This window comes from Equus quagga, chromosome 10 (genome assembly GCF_021613505.1).
Source record: "Equus quagga isolate Etosha38 chromosome 10, UCLA_HA_Equagga_1.0, whole genome shotgun sequence".
In the NCBI taxonomy this organism is placed as follows: domain Eukaryota; kingdom Metazoa; phylum Chordata; class Mammalia; order Perissodactyla; family Equidae; genus Equus; species Equus quagga.
Window position 1 is genome coordinate 82,881,144 of NC_060276.1, and position 25,583 is coordinate 82,906,726.

Sequence of the window (25,583 nt, forward strand, 5' to 3'; positions counted from 1 at the left end):
ATATCTTTTTTGGGACACAGTTCAACCCATGACAGGATCTAAGACAATAAAACATTTCAGTATACCTGAAACCATCGTGCTGTCACACACATTGGATAGTGGAAAGAAGTAAACGTTGAAGGGGAGGACTCTTTTTCTGCTTGCCTAGAATGCTCCCCATGATGGTCCCACACCAGCCTCTCTAAGAATTCCTTTCAGGCAACCTCTAGTTGGAGGCATAACTTTAAGTGAACTTTGCAAATTACTGCTTGAGGTTGACTCTTCTTGGTGGTAGTTCACAGCTACTCTCGTTGAGTTGAGGTCATTCCAACTATGAAGGAGGATGCCCCCACCACTGGAAACCCTCCAATTAACATGTTTTGCTGCTAAGGCAAGGAGGGTACTTCCAACTAAGAAATGACGTGGTAAATAGCAAACCTAGCAGATATGGATGGGCAGCCACACGTATCTTACATCTCCGACCCTGTGGACATTGCAGAGAGAATGAATCAGGTCTAAAGGTTGAGCTGCCTAAGGGCTGCAATGTCATAGGGTCTAATTGGGCTAATGCCTTTCTCTTTAGGTTGATGAGCCTGAGGAAGCAAGAAGTATACATATTAAGGCCTGACTGGTAAGTTTGTATGGAGGACTTAATCCATTGGGGGTCCAAGAGTGGGGGTCGGAGGTCAAATACAGTTTGGCATAGAGTTACAACAGCTAGTCCGGGGTTTTCCATTTTAAATCAATCAGCTATTTGCTATGATCTAAGGTCCAAGCCAGGACTCTACTCAGGCCAAAGAGAAGGCCCTAAAATGATTAAGAATTGGTCATTGCACGTTGCCAGGTTCCATTCCTGTTCCCAAACTTGAGTGAAGGGTGGAGGATGAGGGAGACTTTCTCAGTAATGTGCAAGCTTGTACTGGGTGTATACACATTGGATAAGAGGATCAATCAGCCCCGGTTTGTCCATGCATTGCAGTTAATAAGGCATGGGCAGAAGCCCTCAACCCTTTCCCCAGGGGTCAAAACCAGAGACCCATGCAAGGCTTGCTCCTAGAATGCTACCTGTAATAGTGATAAAAATGTGCCACTGAGACCTCCTGCTGCAGGAAGCATAGTTGACTAATAGCCCCAGCTTCCACCTGACTTGGTCCACCACCATGTTTGCACCAAGACCATGATTCCCCAGGCTACCAATTGCCACTGAATGAGCATGGTGAAAGTACTAGTGCTGGCCCATTCTTGTGGGACACAAGATTCTTCTAACCCATCTGCCCGGCTCAAACTTTCTCTAAACTGTGCTACAGACTGGAACTCTTTCTAGCCAATCCTCCTTCCTTCCCCGTCTCCTTTCACAGGTGTCAGACATGGATTGCAGTCTGAAGGCTCTCCCTGTGTCCCTCTGCTTCTACCTCTTTATCACCCACAGGCATTTCTCCTCATAAATTTCTTGCACATCTAATCCCATCTTGCCACCTGCTTCTTGGAGGTTTTGAACAGACATAAATTGTACTGTCAATGCGATCCAAGAAAGCAGATGGTGGGTTGGGGTTTGGAGACTGGGTCACTCCTGACCTTTTGGGTAAAGAGGATGCCATCCTGAGTCGTAGATGGGGATAGATATTCCTTTCCACAAGGTGTTAACTCAAATGCTGAAGATTTCACCAGTAGTGACTAGGGAAAATGTCTGGTGGAAGGGGATGCCCTTGCAGGTACAATGATTCCAGCATTTGAAAGATAGGTCAGCAAAGATAGGTCATGGCTGGTTATTACTAATTTGTATTGATGCCCTACAAAGTGGTAATGAGATTGAGAGCTGTTAACAAGCAATTAATGGCTAAGTATAAGAGCCAAAGGATCATGTTGATGGCTTATAAAGATGCCCTTTTCTCCTTCAGTAGAAGAGCAGACACATCAGAGGAGCAGACTCAGGGCTTGATAGTAAGAGCCTCGAGGTGATTAAATGCTCATCCCAGGCAAGTCTGTCACGCTAAAGTCAGAGCTCTGGTTGGAAAAACCTGGGGCCTGAAAAATAGAATGGAGCCATCTGGATGGATACTCCTGAGATGTTGGCTCCATAGATTTCCCTGAACTCTCAGAAACTGCAGAGGTGGCCCACCCTTCCCTAGTAATGGCTAGTACTTGTCTCATGCTGGAAGATGCCAGTGAGGCTTCACCCCGCAAAGCAAATGGTTTCCCTTTCAGGAGCTGCCTCAATCTCTTCTCCTGGCGCCAGGCTAATAACCTGGGTTAAATCCCAGTATAACCCAACTGGAGATATGCTGGGCCTGCTAGAGAAGTAAAGAAATTACATACTAAAGGAGCTGTAAAAATTAGCTAACACATAGTGCCATTAGCCAGGTGAGTACCCCTAGGATGGGATTTTGAGGTGCTTGATCAAGGCAGCTAGAACATAACATTGAATAAGCAAGAATTTATCCATTTGAGGGTGCTTTCTTGGGAGGTGGATTTAACACCCTGGAAAGCACCCCAGGGGTGGGGCAAACTCACTGCTAGGGGGGCTCTTAGAAGCCTGGAGTAGGCAAAGGCCCAGACTAAGTGAAGTGGAAATGCCTGAGTTGCCTGGAGGATGGTAGAGGAAGGAATAAAGAGGCTGAAGGAACTCGACACACTGGAATGGATATATCATATGAAGTCAGAAATACCACCAGAAGATTATGTTCATGGCGGGGGAGGGCGGGCAGAAAACTCTGTATTCACCAAAGCCACCAGGAACGTACTGGTGAGAGGAGGCACCAGCATCACTAAGAAGTTTTGTGGTGGCTTTCACCCGATGGCTAGGGCTGAGGGTAAGAGAGATGGTCACAGAGCTGGGCTCATTAATGTTCACGGGGATCACGGAGCCTTGAAGTAATAGAGGCCAGGTGGCAGCAATTAACTGCCAGAAGCCAGAAGGCTACAGTCACTATAATGACTGGTAATACTTTAAGTCAGAAGAGGAGCCAAGAGGGCTTGCTAGGTAGGGTGTTGTGGAGATGGTTAATAAAACATGGAATGCTTAGGAAGCAAAACAGACAGGCAGCCAACAAAGGTGCTGCTGAGCATCAACAACCAGGAAAAGCCAAGAATGGAGGAAGATGCTGAGGGCAGTTGTCCCCTCAAAAATGTAATTATAAAGGGGTAGCATGAGGGAGATCTTTGTGGTGACAGAACGTTTCTGTATTTTGATTGTGGTAGTGGTTATACAAATATATACATGTGCTAAAATGTCATTGAATGATCCACAAACATAGAAAATAAATGAGTGTGAGCAAAAACTGGTAGAACCTGAGTTAAGATCAATAGTCTAGTTAATTGTATTGTGCCAATTGATTTCCTGATTTTGATAACGCACTATAAGTTGTGTAAGATGTCACCATTGAGGGAAGCTGGATGATGGGTACATGGGACCTCTCTCTATTATTTTTGGAACTTCTTGTGAGTCCATAATTATTTCAAAGGTTAGAAAAAAAGAAAGAGGCGTGTTAGAATAAAGAGTAATTGCAGCCCTCTGGCTGGAAATGGTCATTTGTGTAGCTATGGTTTGTTATGAAGCAATAGATACCTGAAACGTGGAGGAGTTATTGCAGTTCCACATTTTCATGCAGAGCAATAACCAAGTACACTTTGAGTCCAAAGCAAGGAAGATACCTACAAGTAGCCGAAACTTTTGTTATGCTTTATTACTGAGATCTGTTCACTAGGGTTGCTTTTCACAAGCCAAGCAAGAAAGCCCATGTCAAAACTTGTAGCTTGGAAGCAACTTGGAAGAAAATCCCCTGGACAGTAGTCAGTCACTCTTTTAAGAAATGCTGCATTATCAACAATCCTGATGGCACAGAGGACAATATTGTGTGGAAAAACATGGACAATTCCAGCTGTGAGCTGAAGTGATTCAGAATAGTCATGTTCTAGACGTGAAGAAATTTTAGAAATACTTAAAGCAATTTATATTGCTTTTATTTTTATGTACCCATAAGAGTGATATATTAAAAGATAGTATCTCTATATAGGCCTAAAATAACTTTAACTAAGTAAAAATAAAAAATTATAAGTGCAAGGAAAACATTATGGCATGGTTTAATTGGTAGCCTTTTTACTTAGTGATACATAAAATAATGGTACATCTTGCATTCGATGGCATCTTATATTTGATGAAGTACAGTATCTGGGGATAGTCCCTGGCCAGAGCTGGGTGAACATCTTTGCCCCCTACAGCTCAGCTCTGACCATGGTGTTCACCTCTGCCCTTTTCACCTTGAGGATGCTCATGCATAGATCAGGATTCACATGTCGGCCACTCCTGGAATGAGACAGCCCATCCGAGACAATCTTCACCTCACCATGACATAGCTCCATTCTAGGCCAGAGCCCTGGTGTCTGCTCCCCACAATACGAAGCACTTGCCCTCTTCGACCTGCTCCAACCTCCAGACCAGGGACCTCACTTTTTCTCCATAAACACCCTAGCCAGTTGTTCCAGCCTTTGGCCTGTACGTGGAAGACATTCACAACAAACAAAAGGATCTGCGAGTCACCTCCAATAGCCAACAAACGGGGAAAAGGCTAAGGATGACCATCATCACCCAGATGGAGCAGCCATCCAGGAGGGGAAGCAGGTAGGGTTTTCTTCCCATCACATCAGTATCATCTGGCAGTACCACAAGCTCTAGAAGAAGCTCCTGGTCCAATTCAGGGAGAGAGAATGCTACTGAGGAGGAGGAGGGGGACCCTAGGCCTGGCTGGGAACTATTGGGATCTCTCTTGGGCCTTGCTGGGGGCAAAGGCTATTTCATGATGTGAAGAGCAGACCTGAGAGTTTTGGTTTGGCAAAGTTGTCTCAGTGTGAAAGGCAGAAGGGAGAGCCGTGATCTTTGTGGGGACTGTTTTTGTTTGTAAGTGCCAAAGGGAGGCCTCCTGGCCTGCTCAGCAGCTGCCTAATTGTGTGCACAACTTAGTTTGAATAGAATACATGAGAACCAGGGAAAGAAGAAATTTTAGGGGGTGGTATTGTACAAAATTATAAAATTTTAAATTGGGTTAAAATGAAATGTTTCTAATCAATAACTAGGATCTTTCAGTAAATTCAAATAACTTTGGATGCAGTTTTCAATGATTTTATGAGTCAAGTAGATTTGCTTTAGGTTTTTTAAGAGTTGTTTCCTTGTTGTGGTTCTTTTGATATTTTTGTTTTTATTTCAATTTCATTTTAAGGTGAGTAATTACATCCTGTCTGTTTGGTTTTTAAAGCTTTCATAAACCTTTAAAGTTTGCAAACTGGCTGAAAACAAAATATCTCCCAACAGCAGTTTATACTTTTGTAGCTATTGACTGTATTCATTTTTAAACCATTTTGTTACTGTTCTGGCATCAAAACATTTTTTTGGTTTGTGAATTCTTAAAAACTCATTTAAAATGTTTCAATGATATTGCATTATATATTTCTTTCATATTCAATAAGCTTTTCATTTCATAGCGTTTATCAGTCTCTGCTATTATTTTGGTACCATATGCTTTTCTACCAGAATTGAGGATGAGAATGTTCCTAGGCTTCCATTTGGACATTTGATTAATTTTTAAATCCTGTGTGGCATTTTCTAAGGTTTTTACAAATTATATATTTGCATATCTTTCAGAATTTTAGGAGTGATTTATCTTTGTTTCAATTTTTGTATTTTATTTTTATTTTTTACTGAGATATAATTGGCATATAACATTGTGTAAGCTTAAGGTGTGCGACATGTTGATTTGATACATTTACATATTATGTAAATAATTAAATCTAGTGGAAATAATTAAAATCTAGTCTCTTAGCAAGTTTGGTGTTTATAATACAGTTTTATTGTCTATAACCACTACACTGTTCATTAGATCTCTGGACTTATTTATCTGCTAGTCGCAAGTTTGCACCCTTAAACAACATCTCTCCTATTCCCCACCACGCAGCCCCTGGTAACCATCATTCTACTCTGTTGTTACAAGTTTAGCTTTTTTAGATTCCACCTATAAGTGATGCCACACAGTAGTTGTCCTTCTCTGTCTGACATCTCACTTAGCATAATGTCGTTAAGATCCATCCATGTTGTCATAAATGGCAGGATTTCCTTTTTTCTCATGGCTGAATAATGTTCCATTGTGTGTGTATGTATCTATAGATATAGATATGGATATAAAATTACTTTCCCTGGGCAATACATATATATCACATATATATATCACATATTCTTTATTCATCCATCAGTTGACAGACACTTAGGTTGTTTCCATATCTTGACTATTGTGAGTAATGCTGCAGTAAACATAGGAGTGAAAATATCTCTTTGAGATCCTGTTCTCATTTCCTTTGGATATATACCCAGAAGTGGAATTGCTGGATCACAGGATAATTCTATTTTTAATTTTTTGAGGAACCTCCATACTGTTTTCCATAGTGGCTGCACCAATTTACATTCCCACCAACAGTGCATGAGGGTTCCCTTTTCTCCACATCATCACCAAGACTTGTTATTTCTTGTCTTCTTTATGATGGCCATTCTAACAGGTATGAGGTGATATCTCCTTGTGGTTTTGATTTGCATTTCCCTGATGATTAGTGATGTTGAGCATCTTTTCATGTACCTGTTGCACATTTAGATGTCTTCGGAAAAATTCATATTTCATTCCTCTACCTGTTTTGTAATTAGTTTGGGTATTTTGTTGTTGTTATATTGAGTTGTATGAGTTCTTTAAATATTTTGGATATTAACCCCTTATTCAATATATGGTTTGCAAATATTTTTTTCCCATTCTGTAGGTTGCAATTTTTATATTTTAAATATAATTTATTTAAGTCAATTATTCCTGTTCTGTTTGGCATTGTTTTCAAGAAGTTTTCAGTTGCAAATTCATTTATAATGCATGCCTTCAAGCACCAGCTAACACTTCCGGTAATTTTTATGTATCCTATTTAGATGTTACAAAATCAGGAGCTGAACTATTCATACCACACAGATTATGGTGTACTTTTATCATCGGTCAGTCCAGGCTATTCTCTTCTCTAATTTTATTTTATTATTTTTTTTCTCCTTGACTCCAAATCCCTACTTTCATTCCCCTCTTTCCACCACCACAAAAAAATACTCTAAATTTATCTGAAATATGTCCTGGATATGTTTGTATCTTTAAGAAGTATATAGCGTTGCTGGATGTCACAACATTTTAATGCATTTTTTCACAAAAATCATTTTCCAAGTTTTAGTTTCCTTTCCAGACAGTAATATTCACTTTTTGATCTAGCCTTGTTATATTTTTGATTATCTGTAGCATTTATGTCAATGCACGTTTTACTCAGCATAATGTTCCTCAGCCCAATGTCATTATATTGCTACTATTTGTTTTGCTTTCAGAATGGAAGCTTTTATCTAATTGGGCCTGTTTCATATCACGAAAGGCCAGTCTCAGAGCGTCAAGGGCAGCAATGAGGGTCTTTTTCTGGGCAGGGAATGACTGGTAGTGAACTCTGTAGCTTGGCTTGCTGAACATCTCCTCTAACCACTCTCTAGTGTCCCTTCCTTTATGAATAAGGCTGGAAAGCTGAAAGCTCTATTTTCTTACTCCTTTGAAATGAGGAAATGGATGTAATTTAGGTTCTGCTAATCAGATATACTCGTGTGAGAATGATCTTTGAAAATGTAGTTAAGTGAAGAGAAAGGTGGCAATATGAGAGGCTTCCATTCTGCTGCTGTGAATCTAGCAGGCACGGGATGGCTCTGGAACAACAGATATGATGGCAGCATTCTGATCTCAGGAGCACAGTATGTTCCTAGAGCCAGTGGCTGTGGTGGCAGATTCCTGAGCCCAGGATTGTTGCTAAGGTAGTGTAATCCTGAACCTAGCTGTCGGGAAGGAAACTTCCTGATTCCCCAGCTTCCTGACTGTGGCAGAGGTAGCAGTCTTCCTGGCGGGACAGTTTATTTTGTTGTTCTAGTAGTCACCCCTGGCAGCCGAGCCTAGAGGTTGCTCCATCAGCCCTTCTGATGATTTTGTGAGCACCTTATTCTCTGTGTTAAATCTCTATCCTGTTAAAGTAACTAGAATGATTTCTGTTATGGGCAACTGAACTTTGACTAACACACGTGCTGATCAAAATAAAGTTCTTCCCATAAGAACACTCTCTACTAGGGACACCAAGACTAGTGTCCTTTAAGACAACTACTCCCAACAACTTGTTCCTGTTTTTAGGAGCCCTCATTAAGGCAGCTCAGGCACAATGCCTCTTTCATCAGGCTAGTGACCAGATGAAAGAAATCTATCATATGTTGGTGGAGGAATTACTTTCCCTGGGAAATTAGAACTCCTTATCCTCAACGGAATTTGCTTTTAGTTACTGCATCTCCCCTCTCAGAATAAACTGACTTAATAGGGAAATGCCTCACTCTATTTTTTGCCCAGGACTCTGACCAGAGGCTTAGGTCCAAAAAGGGAAGAGATGAAAGGAAAAGAGTAGGATCTACAGATTGTCTTTAGCAGGCCATCAAAGGAAAAAGAGCAAGAGTTGTAAGCTCCAATGGTTCCAGATGTAGGAGCTGGACAGCAGGCTCCACCCATCTCATTGGGGCCACCTGGAACTGCACCAAACTCCAAAGAGTCAACGTGCTGAGCCCTTTCTGGGTGACCAAGACAGCCTGCTCACCAGTCCTGCTCCCTGCTTACTTTGCATCCTCGCATTCCCAGAGTGTGTCCCAACAATCCGAGAATGAGGAAGGCACACTCCTTTATAGAATGCTTGTATGTGCAACGCTTCCAAATGTTAGCTAAAGGCCTGGTAGGTTGGGAGGGGCCTGGGAAGCCCAAAAGAAAATACACAGGAGGTGCGAGGCCATGCAGACAACTACACAAATGGCAGTTCCACCAAATCAGGTCCTAACCCGCCCTCCCTCACATCTGCAATTCATATCATGCCCAGCCATTTTGTTACTTAGCTTTCTTCTGTCTTTTCAAGCTTCTCTTGTTCAGGCTGATACTCCTGTCTAACCTACACTCTGAGTTTTCTACCTTTTGGCTGCGTTTCCTGGGCTTCTATAAACCACTTGCCTCTTAGCATTGTGCCTTTTCCAACTGATAAATTCCTAAGCACCCCCTTCGGGGCCCAGTCCTGAGTCCTCTTGCCTGTGCCATTTCCTGGAAGGCCACCCTGACGGGACCTGACCCAGCTCAGACTGAGGGCTTAGTAAAGAACAGCCCAACCATCACCCCACGCATTATTTTTGTATGGTTTTCTGAAATGTATTTCAAAGTTGGAGGGTTTGGAAAGGCAGAATGTATTCCAAGGTTACGCTCCACACACAAGATTGATGACTGATTGGAGAAATCCGTGATATCCCTCTCTATGAGTTAAAATAACACCAGCTACTAGAACAGAGAAACTCTGAAACAGTTGTAGTGACTTAACACAATAGAAGGTTAATTCTTGTTCCATCAACTCAGTGACGACGTTCTCGCCTGGTGGTGGCCTCCTCCTATCTTGTGACCTCAATCTTCTCTGGGCCCCGGTGTTCCCTCCATTTAGGTGGCAGATTGGGAAAGAGACCATAGAGTAGGCACAGCCCCTTGTTTGGCCATGTAGTAACTCTCATTTCCACTTTCAAGAACTGGTCACCTGGATGGAGCTGGGGGTGGGTTGGGGGCGCTGAACTGTAATCCCTGGCTGGGCAGCTGCTCCTAGCCACCACCCATGCCACGGAAGGAGAGCATGAATCTTAGGTAGCCACCGAGCCATCTCGGCCACACCCTCCTTATTCCTTTTCAAGCAATTAGCTTCTAAATAAATCATAGCTGGAGATAAAATTTTAAATTGTATTAAAAAGCAGTGAGGCAAAAATTCCTGAAAATAAATCAGGAATAAACCCTCTTAGAATCTGAAAATTGGCCCGAAATGTAAAAGTGGACTTGAAATTTTTTAAGACTTTTTCATAGTGCATAAAAACTAGCACCCTTACTCTTTACCAACATTTAAATAATTGGGCACAGAGGCTGAAAGGCACAAATTATTAAGAGTAAAAGTCCTCAAGCTCCCTCTTAGTATACACATTTTTCAAATATTTGAAAAACATGGGTAATGAAATAATTGTTGACTCTTTGTGGTTTCTTTTTTTAAGACAGAATGTATGCTCATTCCTGCTGATAAGCTGCTCTTCCAAATCTGGCAAGACTATCCCCCAGCAGCAGTCTGTTCCCCCTGGGAAACATCTTTGGGGAACATGAAGCCCAGGCCTACTTCTAGGTGGTCAACTCCAGGAGCTTGTGGGCTCGCATTGCGGGGGACTCCATCCCAGTCCTCCTTATGCCTCTCCAGCCTATGGTCCTCTAGTCAGGCACAGTAAATACATTCCACCCCAGCCTAACCAGTGCATGGTGAACACTAGACCTTTTCAGGCAAAGCTCACAAGAGTGTATATAAGCCACATGTCTGCTTCCCTGACCCATAGGCTCTGTTTTTCTCCATATCTAAATCTTAAAGCCAAGTTGTGTTCACATTCACCATAGAGAATCCATTCCCATCAACGAGCGTTGTAGAATTAAAGGAAGATTTCCTGGGGGCGGGGGTTATGCTAGGGGTGTTGTCCCTTGCAGAATTTAACTAGAAAGTCCCCATTAGGCATTATTTATTATTCCAAATCTTTCTTTTCAGTCTTTACTGAGCAGATTCCCCCTCCTCCCTGCCACCTGCACCATCTCCCAAACAACCTTCCATTTTCCCTGGCTTCATTTTCTCCCTCAGGGATCTTACCCAGGTCCTTTTGATCTCTTCTCTTATTCTTTCAAGGAAATTTAAGTCTCTTCTAGCTGCTCCCTCCAAACTGGTACACTCCACCCACTACTGAAAATTCCCCTCAGGTCTGTGACAGGCCATTAATTATATTGAGTTTGATGACTTTGTACCTAGCCACGCCCCCCAAAAAAATCTTCCATTAATAGAGCCTATCTTCCTTGGAAAGTTGTAGGGTATTATATCTAAGTTTCCCTTCTGCCTGCCTGTACAACATAAACATCCTGGTATTTTTTAGCTGATTTCTAGGGGAAACACTATGTTTTGGGACACTGTAACTGCAGAAGCCATTCAACTGGACATTGTCAGATACGGAGTGGGGAGGAAATATAAATTATGCACCAAATAAAATGTAAAACACGTACAACATATTTTTTATCAAAATCTGGTCAATGTGTCTACTCTTGTAAATGGAAATCACTGACTGACACTTGAAACCGATCAGTCCATAAGGGAATTCAAACCCCCACAGTTGTTTGTCTACTCCAGCTATCAGAGTCAGACAACTACACTGAAGTTCTAGTAGGTGAAGTTGTACGGTGGCACAGATTAATATAAGTGATTAATTTTAAAACTGGTTGGTGACTAATATAAAAATACTAAGGTCATATACATTGTAGAACTGACTAAGAATATGAAAGACTACGACGAGGGCAGAATGATTGAGTCGAGTTATGTAAAAAGAGATAAGAGAAGATAACTTTGAAAGAAGACACTGCCTCAAATAGGACACTTGGCTCCCAAGTCTCCTCTCGATCCTGCAAATGTCATGGAGTCCCAATTCTGAGGCAGAAAGGGCACAGGAGCCAGCCTATAAAGGTGTGGGATGTGACCGCACAGCAAAGATTGCCTCAGTTAATCCTTCCAGTCTGGGAAAATTGAAGGCCAGAAAAGCAGTCTTGAGAACCGACCTCCCTAAACTGTTATACAAACATGTCTGCCAATGAGAAAAAACTAATAAAACTGCCCCTGGGGACGGGATTAGTCCTGTGCTAGAGCAAGCTCCAATGGGCTCCTGAGAGTGGATTGTGGGCATCTCTTTCCAACTCCACATTCCTTTCAAAAACATCACGTTGGTAGCTTGAAATTGACTATAGTAGGAGTATTTACTCCATGGAAATAGGCAAATGCTATAAACCAGGGCTTTTCTCCCCCTGAGAACTGTTTTACCAGCACAGCACTGCCTTTGGATGTGTTTTTCTAGGGAGGAGACAGGTCTTCTCCATGTAAGCCCCTTCAAATGCATAGCACCTACTCACCCACTACCTGGGGTGGACATCTCCTGTTGAGATTTTCTGCCTGCTGCATCCCTACTTGTATTTATTTGGACTAATACCCCCGTTCTTGGTCCTGATTACTTATAAATTCCTGTTTTACTCCATGGATCTGCAGTGGACCCACTCATTCTATGTATAAAGGAAAGTGGGACATAACTATACAAATTAAATCCAAACTTACTGCTACATCAGAGCATTTTACTGCAGAGCAAGGGAAGTTATGGTTCCACCACCTCCCATCTCCCTTTTTAGTATAGGTCACAGCTACTGAACAGGGACTGTGTGCAGGTGCTTTAAATTGATTTTCTCCCTCAATCCTTGAAACTACCCTAGAAGCTGGGTCTTATCACCCCCCACTTTACACATGGGGACACTGAGACTCAGACAGCCTTCTAAGGGAATAGCTAAAGGACACACCGAGCCAGATCTTGAGCCAGAATTTGAACTCGGGGCTGTGTGACTCTAAATCCCATGTACGTAACCACCTCGTTGCTCTGGTCTGCCACATTTATCAGGAATCATGGTAAAAGCACTGTGGGGGAAGATAGAAAGTGCTTGGGGACCGGCATCCTCCTTTGCCCAGACTCAGTCTCATTATACTTCAGACAGTGTGTGGTGAGAGAGTTGAGGGGAAAAAAGCCAGCTGACGCGTGGGATTGCCAAGCAACAGCTTATGAAATGAACTCAAACCATGGCAACCAAATGCTGCAGACCCAGCAACAGCCTCATTTCATTTACAAGAGTAAGAGGAGGGCTTTGTCAACAACTGATGAGATAAATGAGAAGACTACCAGCTATGCAAGTACAAGGAATTATCTTCATCATCATCATTATTTTTAAAGCATACAATATCAAATAATCTATGAAAATGATTCCTTGAAAAAATATAGGATTAAACACATCATTATGTCACATATAAACTGTATGCATACACTTTTGAAAAATGTGTATCTCTGATATCCAAAATCTCAACTGATCACCTTTATTTAATAGAGCTATTCATTTGGGGGTGGTAAGAAGGGCTAACACATGAAACCCCTCATTTAAAAATCAATTTATTTACAAAGCACCTTCTAATTAATTCCTCACAATAACTCTGTGTGCTCGGTATTGTTTTTCCCACTCCACAGGCAGGAGAAGCATGAAGTGGGGATTGTAAATGAGTTTTCATAGGCTGCACAGATAATAAAGCACAGATCCAGGACACTCTCCTACAAAAACGTCATAAGTCTCAGAACCCTCTGAGAAGCTGATCACATCTACAGTAAAAAATGCACAAAAATCAACTTGTATACTATAGTTTGCCTGCAGTTCAGTGGGACTCATGGTTCCCCCTGATGTACATCCATGCAACCCAGCTAGAAGAACACTATTCATTTGTTTTTAACCATGATACACAGTGCTCTCAGGGGATTTTTAATTTCTTTTCTTCAGTGGTTCATGAAGTCTCCCCAAAGTTCAGAGGTTTGTTAAACTAGAAGCCAAGGAATGTTACTAGTTGTACGCAGAAAGGATTGGACATCACTGAGTTGTTAATAATTTTGATTTGCCCCAATTTTGGTCCCTCAGAATTCCATCCTGACATCATCCTTTGCTCGCTGTCTCGGCCAGACACACATCCACCAGAAATGGGGGGACCTGACATGTTTCAGTGAACAACTGACCCCAGAGCAAGTGGCTCTGTGTCTGTCTGGGTGCATTGAGCCATTTTGTTTATCTCTTGTGACCTGAACATTGTCATCTTGTTGTCAGGAAACCTCACGTCTGTTCTGGTAGTGGGAGGAATGGGGTCTTCACCTGATAGTGACTACCAAGCCAGTAGGGCAGTGTCTTTTTTCTCAGAGGACCTAAAGTGGTTTGCTGAGGACCCACAAAGGCAAACTCTAAGGCTTTAATGATACAGGCCTTTGGCTGCAAATCCCTTCTACCCTGATAGTTGGTGCTAGACATTCTATGAACGCCACAGACTCTTTTCCTCTCTCATTCCTAAGGCCCAGACTAAAAGCTAATTGAGTGTTCTTTCTGGTTCTCCAGGTCACACCATATGAGATGAGAGGGAAACGAAATTCAGTGTGTGTGGAGAGAGAGAGAGAGAAAGAGAGAGCAGTGTTTCTCCTTAAGGCTTCAGTGGAGTCTGAAATGGGGTTGGAGTCCCCTGGCCTTGAAAGTTGTCAGTATCTCTCTGCCTCGTTCTCAGCCCTCCGTTCAGTCTGTGGGATCTTTATCTAGCCTGGGATGGCTGGAAGTCCTTTGGACAGACCACATATTCTTCTACGCCAGGTCCTTATCTCTTGGCATTCAAAAGACCCAAGATCCTACAACTCAAAAAGCCTTTCTTTCAGTCCTATTTTCTCTGAGTAAATTTTCTGAAGTCTCTTCTGAAACTCAAAAGCTGATCTTGGGCTCTTTGATTCTATTTGCATTTCTGCTAAAACAACTCTACCCTGGGGCAGAAGCCTTGGACCTGCCATGTCTGAGGCAGGGCCAGGAGTACAAGGGCAAACTGGAGCTGGGGGTGAAAAACAAAGGTTAATAATTCACAATGCCACACTTTCACAGGAAGAAAGAGAAATAAATTTGTCAATAAAGAGATAAGGGTTCAAGAGGAAAAAAAGACCAAGGTAGATCCTAAAAGTGAGCCTCCACCTCTTATTTCTCTCCCAAGAGGAAGCCCCATGTGGAAATAGGAGATTTTAATCTTGTTTTTGCTCCCGTTAGAAGTTCCATCTCCTGGCACACTAGCCATTATGACCTGGAAGGTATTGTCTTACACATGCATCATGTGCAGTCTCTCATTTAAATGTATAAGATAGTGGTGTTATAACTATAAGCAGACGAGGAAATGAGAATCAGAGAGAATAAGTAACTTGCTCTTGATACATAGCTAAGAATTTAAACAGGAATGTATTTTCTGCCAAGCCCAACTGCCTAAACAGTTTCTTTGACCTTGGCTCCTATCAGGGTTGAAGCGGGGTAAGAGACAGCCCTGTGCAGCCCCGAGGTTCCAGTGTGTCTGCAACACAAAGGCTTCTTTGTGGGCTGGGCTCTGGGTCCAGTTGTCTACGAATTCCAAGACATTACAAGCACAAGAGGGGCCACATGCTATTGGAAGGTGGTATAGCCTATCACTCATGATGTCACCTTCCTTTAGATATGCATGAGTGTGCAGAAAATAGTTAATACAGCAGACTTGAGACTCTTGTCTTCAGAAAGGCCTGCTTTCGAGGTTGGCCCTTGGCTGGCATCTGGGAACTTGGCACTTGTGGGCAGAATACTGGCTGCCTAAAGATGTCCATGTCCTAATCCCTGGAACCTAGAAATATGTTACTTTACATTGCAAAAGAGATTTTGCAGATGTGATTAAGGTTAAGGACTTTGAGATGGGGAGATGATCCTGGAGTATCTGGGTGAGCCCAAACTGATCACGTGAGTCCTCAAAAGTGGAGAACCTTTCTTAGTTGTGGCCAAAGAGATGAGATGATGAAAGTGGGGCAAGAAAGATCTGACTTGAGAAGGATTCAACTCACCATTCGGGCTTTAAAGATGGAGGAAGGGGCCACAAGCCAAGGAATGTAGTGGTCTCTAGAAGCTAGGAATGACCCTCAGTTTGTAGCCCACAAGAAAACAGGGACCTCTGAACTGACTTCTGCTAACAACCTGGAAATGGATCCTCCCTGGAGCCTCCAGAAAGGAATGCAGCCCTGCCGACACCTTGATTTTATCCTGGGGAGACATGTGCTGGACTTCTGACCTACAGGACTGTAAGATAATAAATTTGTATAGTTTAAGCCTCTAACTTTGTGATAATTTGTCACAGCAGCAATAGAAACCATTACAGCACTTGACTTGTTCCCTAGTTGATAAGGGTAGTTCACAGTGTCTAATCTGTTTGTACAATGTCATTTATGTTGAACATCTACTTTCCTTCTGATAATCTGGAATTTTGCTACATGCTAGCCAGAGGGTGCCTAGTGACTATCCCCTAATCAAAACAAAAAAAAGCCCTTGGGCACTGAGTGAGCGTTCTTGGGCAAAAACATTGCCCACATATTTGTGTTTTCACTCCTAGGGAAGAGTGTGCTTGGTGTGCCCCCTCTCAGAAGGGAGCGAGCATAAGGAAGCCTGTGATTCCTCCAGACCCCACCCATGTCTTTTTTTTCCATGCTCATCTTATTGTATATCCTGTTGCTGTAATAAACCTTAGCCGTGAATGCAGTTATATACTAAGTCCCTTGAGTCCTTCTAGAAAATTCACTAAACGTGTAGATGGTCTTGGGGACTCCTGAAATAATGAGGGATAACAGGCCACATTTTGAGTGGCCAGTAAATTCCAAAGTGCTACTGTAGATGTGATCTGAAGGCAGGCTTTTTTCTTACATTCCATGTCTCACTTAGGGCTGGTGACTGGCGGAGGCATGGGGCCCTGCACGACTGGCTTCTCTGTTGCTCAGCAACAGTGGTGCTTTCCAGAGCAGAGGAGGTGGGAGTTGTTGGGGGGCGGGGGGAGGGGGTCCAAACAGGAAGTGCCATGATCCACCACAGCAGAGGCACACCTGCTCCCTCTGGTGGTCTGTCCCTTTCAACAGTCTCTGCTGAAGACGGGAACTCGCCACTCAGTGATGGGTAAAGCAAACACTGAAGCTGCTGGCTGAGCTTACCGCTAGATGTAAAAGGTCAACTCCAATAGGCCTTCAGACCCAGCAATCTTGAGCAATTCCACTGTTGAAATATTGCATGCATTCCTCCTGGAAATATTTCCTGAGCACAGAATTTTTTCTAGAAAGTATCTGTTTGGACAGTAAAATCTGGTGGCACACAATTGATTGGACATTTCACTCGGAATGGAGACACTGAATGTGTCTGTTCAGGCAGAATCCTCCTGGAGGGGAATCAGAAACCCTATTTCATGAAGGTGTGGTTTGTTAAGAGTGTTGCTACCTCTCTTTTGATCTTATTTAACAAGACATCCCCAAATCAGCATCTCTTAGGCTTCTCCTGAGATTAGGGGCCCTAAGTGTCAGTGAATATTTACAACTACACAAGGAAAGCAGCCAGCTTAATTTGTTTGTTCATTCCATCATTTGTTCATTCATGTTTTGAGTCACCGACCTAGCTGCTGGGGAATACCGTGGTAAACCAGACAGACATGGTCCCTGCAGCCATGGAGTGCCCAGCCTAAAAGAACTCTCTCATCTGGTATTGCCATGGTCTGCCCCCTGGATAATCAGTATGGACTCTGACCACAGAATCAGACAGGCCTGGATTTCCAGTAGTGCCTGGACTATGTCTAGAATCTACTGCGAGACAGGAAGGGACGTGGGATTCTGAAGCACACATGCTCAAAATCCACCCCCTAGGGAGAGCGTCACCCTCTGCCCTGCCCAGCCTCTTCTGAATAGCCTTTCTAAATTTGCGGAGTCCCCAAGTTAAGAGTCCTGCCTCCCTAAGGTGGAAATCAGAACTCGGCCTAGTGGAGAAGTGTGAGCCCTAGGCTCCACCAATCAGGTGTTCCCCATCAAGACTTTGGGTCAGGTGAGAGAAACAAGTGAGGAGACAATGGTCCACTGGAATCCATGCCTGGTGAAAACGTTGGAGCGTGGCCGAGAGATGCCGACTTTTCACAGGCAGCTGTGGTGGATGTCCTAATGGCACGGTGCTGGGCTCAGCCTCAGCAGTGCCTGTCCCCAGTGGAGGTGGGATTGCACCAACTTCTGACTACCTAGCACCCAAGCCAGATTCTCTTACCTTTTGGAGATTTCCTTGAGCTCTACCTAATAGCTGTTTAAAAGAAAAATCCCTTTTCTGCTTAAAGAAGCTAGAATGGGTTCTGTTGCTTGCAACTAAGAAGTCTGATGGATAAAGAGAGACTTGAAAACAAACAGGAACCAGTCAATGTGCTGTTTCTCCTTGACACTGTCAGGGCTGGGGATCCAGATCTGGGAGCAAAGATGACAAAAGAGTAGAGGACTCTAAGTCTCATCTAGCTACCTATTTATACAATTATTTATTTATTTAAATTCTTTTTCAATTTTAAAAGTCATAGGTCCACCACTCCACTAAGGCCTGAACTAATACGCTCACCTAGAAAAGAGGGTTGAAAACATGCTTCTTATTGCATTGATGTTCTTGCACGGCATACACTGACCACAAGATGGCGAAAGAGATTTTCACATCAAGCCAGCCTGTCTTCCTCTGCACCATCATTAAAGAGAACATTTATTGAGCACTTACTGTGTGCCAGAAACTGTTCCAAGGGCTCCAATGCATTAAGTCATTTAGTCCTCACAATAACTCTATGAAATAGGTACCATTTCATATGTGAGAAAATTGAGGTGTGGAGATATCTGTGTGTCCGTCTATCTGTCTGAATCTAGCTCATCTCTTATTTATATATCATTTATCTCTATCCATTTCCTATCATCTATATCTACATATCAACTTATTATCTATATCTTTTGATTTAAAGTTTTCCTTACTATAAAATTAACACATGCTCATGGTAAAAATATTCAAATGATAATGACTGGTAAAAAGAAAAGAAGCCGTCTCCTCCCAGCCCATCATCCCAGTTCCACCGCCTAGCGATAACCACTGTTAACAGCTTCTTGTGTACTCGACCATAAATTTTCACATAAATGAAAATTATTTACTCTTCCATATTCATAGAAAGTAAATATGCAAGCATATTTTATGCACATATCCTTTACACACACACACACGCACATGGGAGCATAGCCCACACGCTGTTCTACAGCATGCTTCTCTGTTTAGCACTTCATCTTGGACATCAGATGCAGGCTGGGATGGCTCTTGCCTGAGAGCCTCTTTTATAGGCCTTGGGTATGAAAATTGGCTGCACTCACCTGTGCACTAGAGAGAAAGTAGTGTAGTCTGGTGCACTGGAGCCCCAGGTGACATGAGTGTTGGAGAGGAAGGGAGTTGACAGGTTGCAGGGGGTGGGGAGATGTGACAGGGTATGAGGTAATGATGTGACAGGATCTGTGAGTGGTTCTCAAGTGGCTGGCCCTCACCTCTGGTGTATTCTGGCATCTAGCCCTGGTCCCAGAGGAAATTCAGATTTCGATACAACCAACATTCACAGTGCCTTTAGAACAACCCTAGCTCTTTCCTTTGAAAACTGCCACTTTTTAATTCATTTAATCTGTGTGGAATCCCTGTGACGTAGGAATTGTCTCCATTTTACAGGCAACAAAGCTAAGACCCAAAGAGGATCAACTATGTGTTACAGATAGACACACACTTCTTAAAAGTAGAACGAAGAGCCAACTCAGTTCTTTTGATTCTCATCCGGGGCACTGTCCACTGCACTCCAGCAATGGCCTCTGGGGAAACATTACCTTGTACTCCACACAGTATTCCTGGAGTTGAGGCATTGCATCTCCTTGTACAACCCTGATCTTCTTCCCCCATCCTTCCCTTTGGTAATGTAGAGCCAGGGACAGAGGGGTAGCCTAGTCCAGAAGCGTCTCTGGGGCTGTGAAATGTCCCCTCAGAGGGTGGGTCCTGAGGAGAGCAGTCAGAAGCTGTGATAGGCCATCATCTCTGTGGCTGAGCCTGCCCCCAGCCATGTCCCAGGCTCCCCTCCCACCCCAACTTCTACTCTGCCGGATAAGGATGAAGCCCCAGCTCCATTCTGGGGCAGGCCTGGACCCCAGATCCGGAGGGGCAGAGCTCCCAAGGCCACTGGGCCTAAAGAGTCACGTCCCTTTGCCCATCTTATTGGTGCTCTGCACAGTCTGTGCCTGCTCCTCGCCTCCTGCTCGGGCTCCCAAGGCCACGGGTGGGTTGAGGATTTGGCAGCCAGCCTTCTGGCCCAGCAGACGCTGAGAACGCGGGGGCAGCGGGAGGGACAAGGCACTACAAGGCCATGCCTACAGCTGGCACCTCCCCTATGGCCCAGAGAGGGGCCTGAACTACAGGACACCGCCTCAAGCCCCTGAAGCCCTAGCAGAGGCCCGGGTCGGGCGGCAGGTGGGACTGGGAGGGAAGCAGCTTCAGTAGGGGGGCTGCCAGTGGAGGGAACAGGCGGGCGTGGGTCTGAGGACCTCTGGAAGCCCCTGTGCTGAGAGCTGCTGGCAGTGGGCAGCCGCACCACGGAGCCCAAGAGGAGGGAGCCCAGAACAAGTGGCTCGGGTCTTGGGCACACTGGGGCATGTCGGGAAGCAGCCCCAAGTGCTGGTCCCCGGGAGGGAGTGCTGCCCAGGGCAGGCTTCAGGACCTGGCTCAGAAGTAGAGGCCAGCCAGTGCTCGAGGATGAGGGAGTGTGTTCTAGGAAGAGTCTGGTCCCCGAGTCCTGGGGATGGCTGGCCTTGGCCCAGTACCTACTGCCCGGCTTGTGGGGCTTTGCTGCCTGATTTTACCCTAGCAGAGTTCTCCTTGGTTAGCAGCTGACATCACCCCTCGACCTGACCCTTCCCTCCAGCTCTAAACAGAACATGAAGAGTTTTTTAAGATAACCATTTACAATAGTATCAAGCTAGGAACAGACTTAACAAAAGATGTGTATGACTTCTGAGAAAACTGTAAAACTTTATTGAAAGAATTTAACATGTCAAATTATCAATATAACTAACAGCATGTGTGGCTTCAGCTTGTCTTCTTTTTAACTTGTTATTTGTCCACCATCTAAAATATAAACATAACAGTGAGATGCATTACTTGAGAGAACTTTACTTAGACGATAATAAAGGTACACAAAGGACACTAGTTTTGGTTTTGTAAGACGAGACTAACACCAGAACTCTTAACCACTGCACAGACTTCCATGCTAATGTACACTTTTAGCCATCTGAGCACAAATTTCTTAAATGCGTCACTCTTTTTGGTGGTATGAAGAAACATAGATTTCTCAAGCCCAGAACAGATTAAATCCCATGAGCCCTATTTAAAGTAATTTTAAGTAGACAGCAAAAACTGCCAGTGATTTCAGTTAAAATCAACCAAACAAAAACTCAAAGAGCGAAACAAGCAAGCAAACCCAGTGTTATTCAAACGCATTGACGTGAAATAGTCTTCTAATTATTTATATTAGCTAAAATAATGTCATACTTGCAAGTGCCTAACTAAAGAGAAGGCAAAGAACAGCACTCCATTTGGTTTGTCTCTTTTGTGCAAAAATATTTCATTTTTGAATTCAGCCTTTACGTACGGTCTATTTCTAGCAGGGTGGCCATTTACTCCATTTGCACTTGTCCTGGTCTAAGCAGTCATAGTACCCCCTTTAATTCTCAAGAGTGTCCCGCTTTGGATGATAAAAACGACATGGTCACTAGTTTTAAGCCACTACTATCATAGATACATTAAAATGTGAGGGGAAATACTACCATTTCTCAGCCTGGCTCACAATTTTTAAAAACCCAACAAACCAACCTAGAAAAGCCAAAACATACAGATCCATATGATTTTTAGGTGTCCAAAAGATAAACTGATTTTTGAGAAACAGTTCTGGCAAATTAAAAAAAATAATAATACAATTGTGTTGTTTAGATATCCAGTTATACTGAGGTATGTTAAATAATTTATGTACTTTAAGAAGTATTTGATCACTTGCCTTGGGTTTTAAAGGACTTCCACTCCAAAGTAATAATACTTCCGTGTTTTATAATTCAACAACATGACTGACTTAATTCATTTTTTTCCCTGACACTGTCTTTGAATCAAGCATTTGGCGTCTGAACTACCTTTCAAATAATCTTTGTGCAATTTGTTAAGAGAGTGTAATACTGTAGAAAAGAGCAACTCCACAACTTGCATTCTTAATGGATAACATACCTGTTTCTGGAATTTTAGCAAGCACTAGGATTAGGTGGAGTCTTCCCTTTCTCATCAAGGCCATCTCCAAGCTTGCCGTCAGGCTTTTCCAGACCCAATACCTGGCTATCATCTTCCAATTCAGCTTCTTATATAAATAAAGAGGTATTAATGTAAGCAGTAAACCATAAATCAATGTTATTAAATAAGGCTCTGAAAGTTAGTATTGCAATAAATGTGATGCATAACAATGCAATGAGTATTAGAGTTTTCTGCTACAAAGTAGAGAAGTTGTGTTTCTCATATATTATCTCTTCTATGAAGTTTCTTTTTCTAAAACTGTTTCAGACAACTTAGTTGTCACCTTTGTAACCTATAGACATTTCTATTACTGCACTTATCTCATTAGATCAGCTGTATGTTTACATGAATTTGATAAGACTGTGAGCTCAAGACAGAAATTATTCTCTCATTTATATTTATATCCTCAGCACCTAGTACATTATCTACCACCAAGCAGGCCCCAATAAATGAGTGAAAAATGTCTTTAAAGATAGTAAAATGAGACAAACCCAAACTGCAGAACATTTCACAAAACAACTGGTTTGACCTCCAAAAAATGTCAATCATGAAAGACAGGCAAAAACTGAGGAATAATTCCAGGTTAAAGGAGTCCAAAGAGAGATGACAACTAAATGCAATAGGTGGTCTTGGATTGGATCCTGGATCAGCAAAATATAATGCTATAAAGGATATTAATAGGCCAACTAACAAAACTAGCTATTACTAAGTCAACTGTCTACATATTAGATAATAATGTTTTCTCAATGTCAAATTTCCTGAATTTGATCATTGTACTGGGGTTATGTAAGAGAATTTCCTTGTTTTTAGGAGATACATACTGAATTAGAGAGTAAAGAGTAATATTTGAAATCTACTCTCAAATGGTTTAGCGATAATAATGTATGTATTGATCACTAAAGAGAAGGTGGTATGTGGCAAAATGTTAGCAATTGGTGAATCAAGGTAAAGAGGATACAGAAGTACACCGTACTTTCTTCTAACTCTTCTGTAAGTTTTAAATCTTTTCTAAGTAAAAAGTTAAAAACAAGAATATGTGACAACTTGATTATGGTTTAGGAGGACAAAAATATTGAAGACTTTAAGAGCAACTAGGAAAGGATTTCACACTTCGATTTCTCTATATTATGAAAATTTTTAAAAATTACAATCTTAAGAGCTAACCAAAATATATTTAGGTCTACTGAAACTTTTGATGCAATGACTTAAGAAGCCCAGAAAACAACGTTCCAAGAAGACCAAGTTTAACCAGTGAAATAGTGTACAATTTTGTCTAAATTTAATGTTCTTTCTTTTGATTTGCTAACATAGAGCCTTGGCAAGAATTATTTTTTCCAAGCATGTCAAATAATTTAAAATTTAGAAAGGGTAAAAGGCTGACAAAGGGAAAACTCATCACCAAGAGGGACTGCAGTTAGCTGCAAACTCTACCTCTCCCTTACCAAACAGATTTCCAGCCACTCTGCAGGGGATGCTTTATCCACTCCTGTTACTAGTATAACATAAATGATACACAAAATGTCCCTCCTTCCCCCTTCACCTTGAACTGCAGGTGCTCCTCCTTCTTCTCTCTCCTGTCCAAGTTCAATATCTGGATTCTCAGCTGGTGGTTTCTCTTGTTGAGAATTTTTGTCACCTGCTTGCTGGGCCTTGGGGGAGGGGAGGTGCAAATAAAAAGTATTGTTACTAATACTACGACAATAGAAGGCACAAATATACATACTATTGGACGTAACTAACCACAAATCTGAAGAGGTTTTTCCTATACTCTTCTCTGTAAGTACTCTTAATAAACTTATTTTATATAGAAAATACTCTAAGAAAGGAATTATCTGCAAGGATCAACAATTCTGGAAACCTTTTCAATCTTTTCTGGGCTGTGTGTTGTTTAATAAGCACAATAGGAAAGCCATAGGGGTGATTTCTAGGCTCATATCAATATACATACCTAGGCAACACCAGAATATAAGTCTCCTTGCTCAATGTCTCATTCATGGGATTCACTTTTCACCCATTTTTGGCAAGGAAATCCCTGATACAACAGATCTATATTAGTTTAACAACTTTTCCCCCAAAATTAATTTCTGACAATGGAAGTAAGATGTTAAAGCACTCACAAGCACAGGTTCAACCAGATTGGAAGACTCTTGACCATTTCCCCTTTCTCGAGATCTTGATCTTACTCGTGCACTCATATTTCACCCTGAAAGCAGAAAAGTGTGAACTGGAGAATGTAATAAAAAAAGAATAATTATACTAGACTATTTCCATAGCCAGCTACTGATGGTTCAAAAAACCCCCAAAAAACTCTTCTTTACATTTGGTGAGACTTAAGTCTTGAATTGATAACTGCCTGTTTTCCAATCACAGCAAATAAGGCTGTCCGCAAATCCTTGTTTCTCTCCCAGCTAATTCGGGGAGAAGGAACCTTTAAGTACTTAATTTCCTAAAGAGATTTAGTTTCACAACTGGACTCCCCAGTATGAAGAGATTTTGTACTAAACAGCCACATCCAGTTCCCACCGAGGACTCCGGAGTCTGTGCTCTGTCGGAAGTCCCAGGTACCTCCAGGACCCAGATACCTCCAATAACGCCCCTAAGACTCACTCCATCTTCATCGGATCTGCTCCCCTCACGGCCCACCATCTTCCCTTGTCCACACCCCAACACAACAACAACGGTCATGGCAGCTGTGATGCCTGTAAGGAGGACTAGGATCTCGAGGACCCTCCTCCTCTGGGGCCACAGATTGCACTTCCACGACCCGCTCAAGCCTGCTGGCTCTGTCATCACTCATTCACACTTAAACTCCTGGGAAGACTGATCTCCAGACCCCCGATTGAGTCCAAGCCCACTAAAGAGAACCCAAATAGTAAGACGCGACCTGCAAAGCTCAGCTCCCAGAACGTTACGCGCCACCGACGCAGACAGCTGCTGAAAAAGTATGCAGCACTGGGCATGCGCACTGCATCCCGCCTGTGCCTGGCGAGGTGTGTTCCCCGCCCCCTCACCGGGGCCCCACTGAGGACTCTCCAGTATGTCTTCCACCAGCAGTTCCTGGTGCCCCCAGGACCCAGATACCTCCAATAACGCCCCCAAGACTCACCCCGTGTCCCCTGAACCCCCTCCCCTCCTCAGCCCACCGTCCTGCCTTGTCCCAGCACCACCACGATGACAAGGGTCATAGCGGCTACAACACCTGGTAGTCCTCGAAAACCTTCCTCTGAGGGGGCCACAAATCGCGCCACCCAGATCCTCTGAAGCCCACTGGCTCCCTCCTCACACTCACTGACAGACTCCTGGGAGAACTGATCTACTGACCTAGCAACAATATCAGACAACAAAAAAGAACCCAGACAATTTAAGACACGACCCGCCCAGCTCGCCGCCCGGAACATTATGCACCCCAGACGCTGACCCCCACGGGCAAGCACGCAGCATTGGGCATGCGCACTGTGTCCCGCCTGTGCCCGGCGGGCTGGATTGCCCTGCGGGCTGGATTCCCCGCCCCTTCACTCCGGCCCCACTGAGGACTCTCGAGTCCGTCCTCTATGAACAGTTCCTGGTGCCCCCAGGACCCAGATACCTCCAATAATGCCCTCAAGACTCACCCCCTCTCCATCTGACCCCGTCCCATCCTCAGCCCCACCGTCCTGCCTTGTCCTGGCC

At 43.2% G+C, this 25,583-nt stretch overlaps 1 protein-coding gene across 1 annotated transcript in view; it reads right to left on the minus strand.

Annotated features, from left to right (window-relative positions):
• The window catches only part of USP27X (ubiquitin specific peptidase 27 X-linked), a 52,944-nt gene that overhangs the window by 26,722 nt on the left and 639 nt on the right, over window positions 1-25,583 (minus strand). Inside the window, exon 3 of the mRNA XM_046672874.1 lies at window positions 25,058-25,235. Coding sequence (XP_046528830.1) covers window positions 25,058-25,235 — 178 coding nt within the window. The remainder of the gene's footprint in view (window positions 1-25,057; window positions 25,236-25,583) is intronic.